General features: G+C 35.1%; 1 protein-coding gene across 1 annotated transcript; it reads right to left on the reverse strand.

Moving 5' to 3' along the window:
• Nucleotides 1–9,867: 9,867 nt before the first annotated feature.
• On the reverse strand, nucleotides 9,868–10,572 carry LOC109811459 (uncharacterized). Its single transcript, XM_020375222.1, has one exon. The coding sequence runs from the start codon at nucleotides 10,570–10,572 to the stop codon at nucleotides 9,868–9,870; it is 705 nt and encodes a 234-aa protein (XP_020230811.1).
• Between the last annotated feature and the right edge of the window lie 1,047 nt (nucleotides 10,573–11,619).

Raw genomic sequence — 11,619 nt, forward strand, 5'->3', positions numbered from 1 at the left:
GCTAGTCAATGTTTCAATGAAAAATGTAGTCCATTGCTCCCTAATGGTGTTTATATCTTCTAGCAACAATGGTGATCGATCTATAAATCTCTGTTAAGAAAATTTAGAACAATTAGAAGTAACTCTTAAAACATGATAAAATGGAAACTTAAAATTTAGAACAATGCAGCTGCCTCATATGCAATTTCCCCAATTGAGATTGGAACTTGCATGATACATATATAGAAAACATGCTTCAAAGTTGAAATAGTTTCCAGATATTATTGCAACAGGCACTCAGATCTACATTTAACATAAGCACTATGTCATGTCATGAGCAATCAACAAAAGGAAACACTTGTATGAGAGTAACCAAATTACCTGTAACAAGTTCAGTACCCAATATAACATTGAACAAGTACTCGTGTAGGTTTCCTGTCAATGGGAGATTATTGGTCTCAAGTTAGATAAACTTTATGGTGTGAATTATTACTTGGTAGTAGATATGAAAAAGCAAACCTTGGCAATCTGTAGTACAAGGAATGAAACCCAAACAAATACAAGAAGTCCAAATTCCTTCCAGAATACATTTTCAAGAATAGTCACCTGCAAAATCCTCCTTGTTAGATAATGAAAATCACCCTGTGCACATGAACTCACCTGAAAAATGCCTAAAACTTTAGTCTGGAACAGCCCCAGAACGGCCCGTGCTACAAGCAAAATGGCCTGTACTGCTTGCAGAACGGGTCGTACTGCAAGTAGTACAGGCCGTTCTACTTTCAGAACGGGTCGTTCTACTTGCAGTACAGGCTGTTCTGCTTTCAGTACAGTCCGTTCTGCTTGCAGTACAGGCCGTTCTACTTTCATTACGGCTCGTTCTGCTTGCAGTACAGGGTGTACTGCTTGCAGAGCGAGCCGTTCTGGGGCCGTTCCAGACTCAAAATTCGCCCAGTAACAACGAAATAAGAGACATGAGACGAGAATGTTACCTTGATGTTGTATTCTTCCAAGAAAATGAGAAGTTGCACACTTCAGATGAGAGCCCGAGAGAGTAAAGAGAAGAATATATGAACTATTGAAGCCAAAGAGTAGAGAATGGAGTTAGGGGAAGAATGAGAGCGGAGATAGTATAGATTAAGTCTCTGATGCTACTTTTAAAATTGGCTGTTTAATAACCGATTTTAAAAGTGATACTTTTAAAATCGACTATTTGATAGCCGATTTTAAAAGTAAACTTTTAAAATCGGTTTTTGAAACAGCCGATTTTAAAAGTGGGACTTTTAAAATCGGCTCTTAAGAGCCGATTTTAAAAGTAGCGTCAGAGACTTTTAAAATCGGTCATAACGTAGCCGATTTTAAAAGTAATGTCATTATTTACAAAATTGTCACCGCGTCACTTTTAAAATCGGTTACCTTATGACCGATTTTAAAACCCCGATTTTAAAATTCATTTTTGTACTAGTGCATGATGAGATTCACACACACACACACACATATATATATATATATATATATATATATTCATCCTAATAGCTTTTGGTCTTGACTTTATTGAGATAATTTTATTTTAAATATCTATATTTTTTTAACCTAGTTTCTCTAAATTTCATACATAATTTTTATCCAACGATTATTTTTACATTCACATATTATTTACATAAATTTTATTTTATTTTATATGAATAAGTTATATAAAAGTATGAAGTGCTTCTAACTCTTGGGCAAGTCTCAAGTGATAATAAAATATCGATTGAGAACACCAAATATCATTTTTCTTTCTCTTGACATAAAGTTTTGTAGCAACACTACGTAGTATTTTAGCAGTGCAGGTATGACTATAAATTTGTACTTTTCTTTTAAAAAAAATGGGTAGGATAACTTTAATAATGTTGATGACGCTTGGAATATTTTCCAACAAATAAATGTAACATTGGAGTTAGTATTGGTTTGTGGCTATGATGTCAACATAATCACTCTCTTGAAGCCTTGGAGATATCGCTGCTGGTGCCCCTAATCCTATGTCTCGAGTTAATTATTTTAAGGAAAATTAATATTTTTAAATAATATAAAAGGAAGAAAAAAAATAAACAAAATAATATAAAATAGAGAAAAGAATTCGACTTAGAAAAAGACTAACTTATTTATAAGTATATATAATAATTGAACAATTACATAAAAAAATAATATATAATAAAAATATAAATAATAATAATTTATAACGAATATATTAACATCAACTAATTGAACTACTAATTATTGTTCATAACATTAAAAATATTGTTTATAGATATGTAATATTTGTTGTAGAAAAAATAAAATGACATGTAATATTTAATACTATTTTATTGTAATTGAAAAATTAAAGCATTGTCATTAAGTTTAAATATATTTTTAATTTATATAAAATGAATATATTTTACTTTTTGTCTTTATTTTTTTTTTAATTCTCTAAAATCTAAAGTTGTTGTTTTAGCCTATTATCATGTGATTTTTTTTATCTACTTGAGTTTTGATTAAAGAAAATAAAAATATAACATTACCAAATTTTTAATTCCTTCTAATACAATAAGTATATAAATAAAAATAATATTTTATAATTAATAATTTAAAGGCAACAAGTCATTTGTAAGGAAATAAATATTTAACAAAAAATATATATAATTCTATAGATAACTTTTTATATGATTAAATTAATAAAATGTTCCTGAATTATAATAATAATAATAATAATAATAATAATAATAATAATAAATATATCGATGTGTGTGTATAAAGTTTTAAATTAAATTATATTTGATATTTATTAATTTTCAATAAAATATCTTTTTGGTAAATAAATTTATCATCTTAATTTTAATATATATTTTACATAATAAATATAAGGATAAATTATACTTCTACTCCTTTTATTTTTGTCGATCAATACACTACAAGAAGAATTGTATTCTAAGTCAGTTATTTTGTCATATCTACATTGGTTTTAAAACCGACTTAGATAAGGCCGTCGTAGATGAATGAACATATCTACGTTGGTTACGTAAAAACAGACTTAAATGTATTTATACATTTAAGTCGATTTTCACAAAACTGTCTTAGATGTGCACATACATCTAAGTCAGTTTTTATCAAAACTGACAGATGTAAAATAAAAATATTTAGTCTCTCTAATTTTAAAAACACATAATTTTGGTTATTTAATCAAATTGACATCTATTGTAACGACCCACCATGGTCCCTACACTCTGTGGAATCGCACTAAAAATTTGAAAACTAAGATAAATAATAAAATTGGATAACTCATAAATACAAAAACATGAAAATATATAAGAATAATTAAGTTTTTAAGTATTAGGTATTTATACAGTTATCCAAAATTACAATCTCCTAGTGTCGGTCAAGCACAAAACCATTACCCAAGGTGGTAACTTTGACACTAGGAACCTAAAATTCCGCTTCTAGTAGTAGACTCAGCCAACAACTCCAACCTAGCCCTGATCTGCTCCCATTCACCGTATGATCATAGCAGTCCATCCACATGGAAACAGAAGGGTAAGCTAGAGTTCAATAAACAATCATACAAGTATAGGGAAAACACTATACTACTCATTCATTCAATCATCATCACAAACGACTATACAGTTCAACATAAAAACACAACTCATTCATACAACTTAGAAGCAACTTTAATACAACAACAACAATATACAACTTAATATTTAATGCGTTGTCACGCATATACAACTGGGAGATCTCCAACAACTAAGGTTGAGCAGTCTAGGTGGCATAAACCCTACCGAATCCAGTGTTTGACCTATCTCAACCAGGTCAGGTATAGAACAGTGTTAGATAACTTTCAGGAAATTTTTATTTAATTTTAATAAATTTATTAATGTAATAACCCTCATATTTGGCTTCTCAAGGATGCTATTTCATTACACTTCACTTTTCAACATGTTTTGTCCTTATTGCACATTTTCTGGAAAACTTCCCAGAAGGTCACCCATCCCTATACTACTTCAGGTCAAGCACGTTTAACTGTGGAGTTCTAATGAGATAGGTTACAGAAAAGCTAATTCATGTTATCAGTATAAGTAGTATAAATTAATTCATTTAAGTACAATCTTATACTTATACTATTTTTGGATCCCTCTCATTTTGGTATGTCCAGACCGCTATAAAAATATAAAAATATATATAATAATTATATTACCAATAATAATAATAATTATATTATATTTAATTAATATTTATTTATATATATACTTACTTGTATAATTAACAATCTACTTATTTCTATTTAAAATTAATATTATGATACAGTTAGGCATGACAATCTAACCCGCCCCCGTGGGTACCCGCCCGAACCCGCCCCGATTTGGATGGGGAAAACCCGTGTTTATCGGGTTCGGGTTCGGGTTCGGGTTTTCCCCGATTGATAAAATCGGGGGCGGGGGCGGGGGCGGGGATGTTAATACCCACCCCGCCCCCGTCCCCATACCCGCCCCCACCCCCGCCCCGCTTAATAATATAATTAAAAAATTATTTTTATATATATAAACCAAAATTATAAATATTTATATGTAAAAATTTATATTATTTTATTTTTCTTTTATTTTTTTAAATTGTTCATATTTATTTAAAAGAAAAAAAGAAGAAAAAAAAATAAAAGCGAGGGCGGGGGCGGGGCGGGGAAACCCGAACCCCGCCGAGGGTGGGGATGGGGACCTAGATTTTATCCCCGGCGGGTATCGGGGACGGGGGCGGGGGGCGGTTTAAATTTGTGGGGGCGGGGGCGGGGAACGTAAAACCCGCCCCCGCCCCGCCCCGTTGCCATGCCTAGATACAGTTTAAATTAATTATTATAAATTTAAAAGTTTAAATAATAATTTATATATTTTAAAATGATAAGGGCTGAAATAACATTAGTGTAACTTTTACTAAGTATTACACCGCTTAATAATGTTATATTTAATGTGAATTTTGTAAATTCAACCGCTAGATTTAAAGTTCATATCACTTTATATGTTTATATCAAATTTTGTTAAAATTGAACAACAACTTGAAGGTAATCAAAGTTTTCATATTTTAGTATATTTTGAAATGTATATATTACGTCAATTTTATTTTACAAGAATGAAGTATCAAATCATCTTAAATTAATATAAAATTTTGTATATATGAGCTAAGAGTAGAAAACTTTTAATCTAACGTTGAATTTATAAAATTCACATTTAATAAAAGTTACATTGATATTATTATAACCCTTCTCTTTTAAAATATTATTTTTATAAATTAAATTTTAACATTTTAAATAAATTATTAATTAAATTAATATATTTATTCATCTTCAATCTAAGATATAAAATTCAAAAAATGTATTTATTCTTGTTTTATTTTCTAATTATCAATCATTAATAAAATACTAATTTAAAATCTTATCTAATTATATCCTAATATTTTCATATCAAATTTAAAACCATATATTAGTATGTTATTTTTTTTATTATCAATTAATTTATAAAAATAAAAAATTTAAGATGACAATTTTTAATAATATTTATTTTAAAATATTATAATGAATTAAATAAAATTTTAAAATATATTTTAATCATAAATAATTTTAAAATATATTTTAATCAAAAATATATTTTTTGGTCAATACGATAACTAAAAGTATTATGATAAATAATTAAATTAAAAAAATTAAATCTTATAATGATTATTTTTTTAATGATGCTAAATTAAATATTCTAATTATTTTACAATAAATTAAAATGAAAAGATAATAAAATATGTTAATTGATGTTTCAAATAAATTGTAACCTAAGAAATTTATTTACAGGTGAAGTTATCTACGAAAATTTCCGTAGATAACTTATCTACGGAATAATCTGTAGATAAGTTACCTACGGATATTTCCGTAGATAACTTATCTACAGAAAAATCCATAGATAAATTATCTATGGAAATTTCCATAGATAACTTATCTACAAAAATTTCCGTAAATAACTTATCTAATGACAATTTTTAGTAATATTTATTTTAAAATATTATAATGAATTAACTAAAATTTTAAAATATATTTTAATCAAAAATATATTTTTTGGTCGATATGCTGACTAAAAGTATTATAATAAATAATTAAATTTAAAAAAAATTAAATCTTATAATGATTATTTTTTTAATGATGCTAAATTAAATATTTTAATTATTTTACAATAAATTAAAATGAAACGATAATAAAATATGTTAATTATTATTTCAAATAAAATGTTTTACCTACGAAATTTATCTAAGGGTGGAGTTATCTACGGAAATTTTCGTAGATAAATTATCTACGGAAAAATCCGTAGATAAGTTATCTACGGAAATTTTCGTAGATAACTAAATATTATCTACGGAAATAATTCCGTAGGTAATATTCCGTAGATAACTAAAAATTATCTACGAAAAAATTCCGTAGATAATATTTCGTAGATAACTAAACATTATCTACGGAAAAAATTCCGTAGATAATACTCCGTAGATAATAATAATTTTTCTTGTAGTGACGGCCCATTCTGGAACTCATCCAGAACGGCCCGTTCTCCATCCAGAACGGCCTGTACTCCAACCAGAACGACCCGTTCTAAGGTTTGGAACGCCCCGTTCTCAACCATATTTTATAGGTCAATTCAATAGTTTGGAAGAGCCCGTTCCAGTTTGGGAACGACCCTTTCTGGGCTACTGAATCACCCATACTGGGCTTTTGGACCTTCTGAAATAACTTACTACGTTACAATACTCCCCAACAAACAAGAATTTTCGTCCCTGAAAATAGGCTTACTTGAAAAGAGGAACGAATACTGTTTCTTGAACTGACTCTCTACTTCCCAGGTTGCCTCACCAGTAGCTACATCCCAAAGAATCTTCACCAAGCTAATGGACTTGCCACGAAGCTCCTTCAACTTGTGATCAACCACAGCTACCGGTTTCTTCTCATAGGTCAAGTTCTCTTTATCTTGCACCTTATCCATCTCTACCACGTGACTCGGGTCTATGATGTACTTCCTCAACTGTGAAACGTGAAACACATCATGCAGGTTGGATAGAACCGAAGGTAACGCCAACTGATAAGCCACCGGACCTACACAATGAAGGATCTGGTAAGGACCAATGAATCTCGGTGTGAGTTTCTTGGCCCTTACAACCCTTCCCACTCCAGTAGTGGGTGTTAGCCTGAGAAACACGTGCTCTCCCTCCTCAAACTCTAGAGGTCTCCTCCTCCTATTAGCATAAGACTTTTGTTGACTCTAGGTAGCCCTCAACCTCTCTTGAATCTGTTTCACCATCTCAGTAGTCTGAAGAACTAACTCTGGACCAACCACTACTGACTCACCCTCTTGATACCAACATAATGGAGTCTTACACCTCCTGCCATAAAAGCCTCAAAAGGCGTCATGCCAATACTCGCATGATAACTATTGTTCTAAGTAAACTCCACTAATGGTAACACCTCCTCCCAGCTGCCCAGATGATCCAATACACAAGCTCTCAAGAGATCCTCTAGTGACTGAACCGTTCTCTCTGACTCACCATCTGTCTATGGATGATAAGCGGAGCTCAACGTCAACCTCGTCCCCAAAGCCTGATGCAGAGTCTGCCAAAACATGGAAGTAAACCTTAGATCTTTATCAAAGATAATACTAGAAGGCACTCCATGCAATCGTACTATCTCTTTGATATACAACTGTGCAAGCCTCTCCAAGGACCACCTCTTGTTGATAGGAAGAAAGTGCACACACTTGGTCAACCTATCAACAATCACCCAAATAGTGTCACTGTTCCTAGCTGTCCTAGGCAACCCCACTACAAAGTCCATAATGACACTATCCCACTTCCACTCAGGAATCTCCATCAACTGCATAACCCCTCCAGGTCTTTGATGCTCAATCTTCGCTTTCTGACAAGTCAAACAAGCGGCCACAAACTCTTCTATCTCCTTCTTCATACTAGGCCACCAAAAGCTTTTCTTGATGTCCTGATACATCTTAGTCATACCAGGATGTATGCTAAGATGACTCATGTGTCCCTCCTCTAGAACAGCTCTCCTCAACTCTGAATCACAAGGTAAACAAATCTGACCTCTGAATCTCAGAATTCCATTTGTACCAAGCTAAAAACCAGTTGCCCTTTCAGTACCAAGTAATCCCAAAATCCTCAACAACTCTGCGTCCTGTAACTGTTTAGTTCCCACCTGCTTCAGGAACTCATTAGTTATGGTGATCATACCACAACTAATGTGATTCTGAACAACCTCCACCTCTAGTCTCAAATCTCTGAACTGCTCAATCAACTCCAACTCCCTGATCATCATAGCTGACATGTGAATGTATTTCCTACTCAATGCATCTGTTACCATATTCGCCTTCCCAGGATGATACATCAACTGGAAATCGAAGTCCTTTAGAAATTCCATCCACCTCCTCTGCCTCATATTCAAATCCTTCTGATCAAACAGGTATTTCAAACTCTTGTGATCACTAAATACACTGAATTTTGCACCATACAGTTAGTGCCTCCACGACTTCAAGGCAAACACCATAGCTGCAAGCTCCAAATCATGAGCAGGATAATTTCTCTCATGGGTCTTAAGTTGCCTCAAAGCATATGCCACTACTCTCCCTCCTTGCATCAACACACAACCCAACCCCTGGTGAGAAGCATCACAAAACACATCAAAATGCTCACCAATGTCAGGTAATACCAAAACTGGAGAAGTAGTCAACCGCCTCTTCAACTCTTGAAAACTCTGCTCACAAGCATCCATCCACACAAAAGGCTGATTCTTCCGAGTTAGTTGAGTCAAAGACATTACTATTCGAGAGAAACTCTCTATGAATCTTCGATAGTAACCTGCTAACCCAATAAAACTCCTAATCTCTATAGCAGTCCTCGGACGCTCCCACTGAATCACAACCTCCACCTTGGCTGGATCTACTACAATCCCCTCTGCTGATATCACATGCCCCAAAAATCTCACCTCAGACAACCAAAACTCATCCTTGGACAGTTTAGCATACAACTGTCTCTCCCTCAACACCTCCAAAACTGACCTCAAATGCTCACGGTGATCCTCCAGTGATCTAGAATACACCAAAATATCATCAATGAAGACCACCACAAATCTTTCCAAGAACGGTTTAAAAATCATGTTCATGTAATCCATGAAAACTGCCGGAGCATTAGTGACACCAAAAGGCATCACCACAAAATCATAGTGACCATACCTAGTCTTGAAAGCAGTCTTCGGTATGTCACTTTCCTTTACCCTGATCTGATGATATCCGGATCTCGAATCAATCTTCAAAAATATAAAAGCTCCCCTCAGCTGATCCATCAAATCATCAATCCTCGGAAGTGGATACTTATTCTTTATCGTTAACTTATTTAGTTGCCGATAATCAACAAACAAACGGGCCCCACCATCCTTCTTCTTTACTAATAGTACCGGGCACCCCAAGGAGAAACACTAGGCCTCACCATCTATTTCTCCAACAAATCCTCAATCTGTCTCTTCAGCTCTACCAACTCAATTGGAGCCATCCTATAAGGAGCCACTAATATCGGTCTTGCACCTGGTACCAGATCAATGCTAAACTCAACATCACGCATAGGTGGCAATCCTGACACATCATCTGGAAACACCTCAGGAAACTCACTGACAATCTCAATCCTAGTGATGACCCTCTCTATCTCAATACTTAAAGCTGCAAACAACATGAAGCACTCAACTCCATCCCTCATCAACTGCTCAGCCTAACCCACTGATACCAACACCTCATCCTCCAACTGAGGAAATACCAACTCTCTCCGAGCATAATCTATAAGGATGTGATGGGCAGATAATCAATCCATCCTTAAGATTATGTCGATATCCACCATAGGCAATACAATCAGGTTCACTTCGAACCTCCTACCAAACACCTCTATCGGGCATCTCACACACATCTCCGACATCACTACAGAAACTGAAGCCGGAGTAGACACAGACAAATCAACATGCAATGCAGATACCGACAAACCCAATCTCCTCACACAATCTACATATATAAAAGAATGTGTAGCACCAGAATCAAACAGGATAGAAACCTCTGTACCTGCAGCTTTGCCCTTCCCTTTCACCAAGTCTGGTGAAGTGGAAGCATCCGCTCCTGTCAAAGCAAAAACTCGCCCTGCTACTCTAGGTCGCTCCACCCTCTGAGCACCTCTAGACTGACTTGCCCCAACTGGGAAATCCTTGTCCAGATGGCCAAACTTGCTGCACCTAAAACCCTTAGGCTGTGCAGAAGTGTAGTCTCTGACAATATGTGGCCCACCACACCGATAACATCTAACAGCCTGAGCTCCACTCCTAGCTCTCTCAGTATACTTCCTTGTGGCAGAACCCCCTTGTTGTTGGGGCCTGTCATAAGACTTCCTCTGAGAACCACCACTACTCTTGGACCCAGTTGGCCCACCAACAGTCTTCGTCGGCTTGCCGACGCTCTCTAGCCGCTCTACAACGTTCGCCTTCTCTACCAAGGCCGGAAACTCCGTGATGGACATAGGCATTACCACTTTCCTCAAATCATACTTCAAGCCTTGAGCAAACTTCCTACACTTCCAAGCCTCAGAGATGGCTTGGTGTAGAAGCGTGCCAAATGCTCGAATCTCATGGTGTACTCAGTCACTGACATCTCACCCTGCTACAATTTCATAAACTCTGCCTCCCGAGCATGCCTAACACTTTTTGGGAAGTACTTCTTGAGGAAATCCCTCATGAAGCACACCCAGTCCACAATCACTCCACGGTCAATCAACATCTGACTAGTACCCCTCCACCAATGCTCTACCTCCCCTGTCAACATATACACTGCATACGCGAGCTTTTTCTCCTTTGAACAACCCAAAACTGAGAATATCTTCTCCACCTCGCAAATCTAGTGGTCAGCCACCTCCAGATCTGCATCACACCTGAATTGAGGAAGACTACACTTCCTGAACTCAGCCAGATCCCTGCTCACATGAGACCCAGTAGGTCCTGCTACAGCTCTCTCCGCATCTGCCCTAGCAAAATGTGTAGTCTGCTGCTGCATCGCCATGGCTATCATCTCCATGGCCCTAGCTATCTGATCATACTGGGGTCTCACCGTACTACAAGAATTCAAACATCCTTTTAGTAACATAATACCTCCACAAATCACCAAAGACTAGCACATATCAGAGATATGACACAACAGAAACCTAGAAGGATCACTCCCCACAGAGTATCCAAAGGACTCGACTGGCTCTGATATCATAAAAGTGTAACGACCCGCCGTGGTCCCTACGCTTAGTAGAATCACACTAAAAATTTGTAAACTAAGATAAATAATAAAATTGGATAACTCATAAATACAAAAACATGAAAATATATAAGAATAATTAAGGTTTTAAGTATTAGGTATTTATACAGTTATCTAAAACTACTATCTCCTAGTGCCAGTCAAGCACAAAACCGTTACCTAAGGTGGTAACTCTGACACTAGGAACCAAAAATTCCACTTCTAGCAGCAAACTTAGCCAACAGCTCCAACCTAGCCCTGATCTGCTCCCATACACCGTATGATCATAGCAGTC

The sequence above is a fragment of the Cajanus cajan genome, chromosome 7 (assembly GCF_000230855.2).
Source record: "Cajanus cajan strain Asha chromosome 7, NIPB_CcT2T_4, whole genome shotgun sequence".
NCBI lineage: Eukaryota > Viridiplantae > Streptophyta > Magnoliopsida > Fabales > Fabaceae > Cajanus > Cajanus cajan.

Coding starts and splice junctions, on each gene's coding strand:
- LOC109811459 (XM_020375222.1), bottom strand. CDS start 10,572: ATGCCTATGTCCATCACGGAGTTTCCGGCCTTGGTAGAGAAGGCGAAC.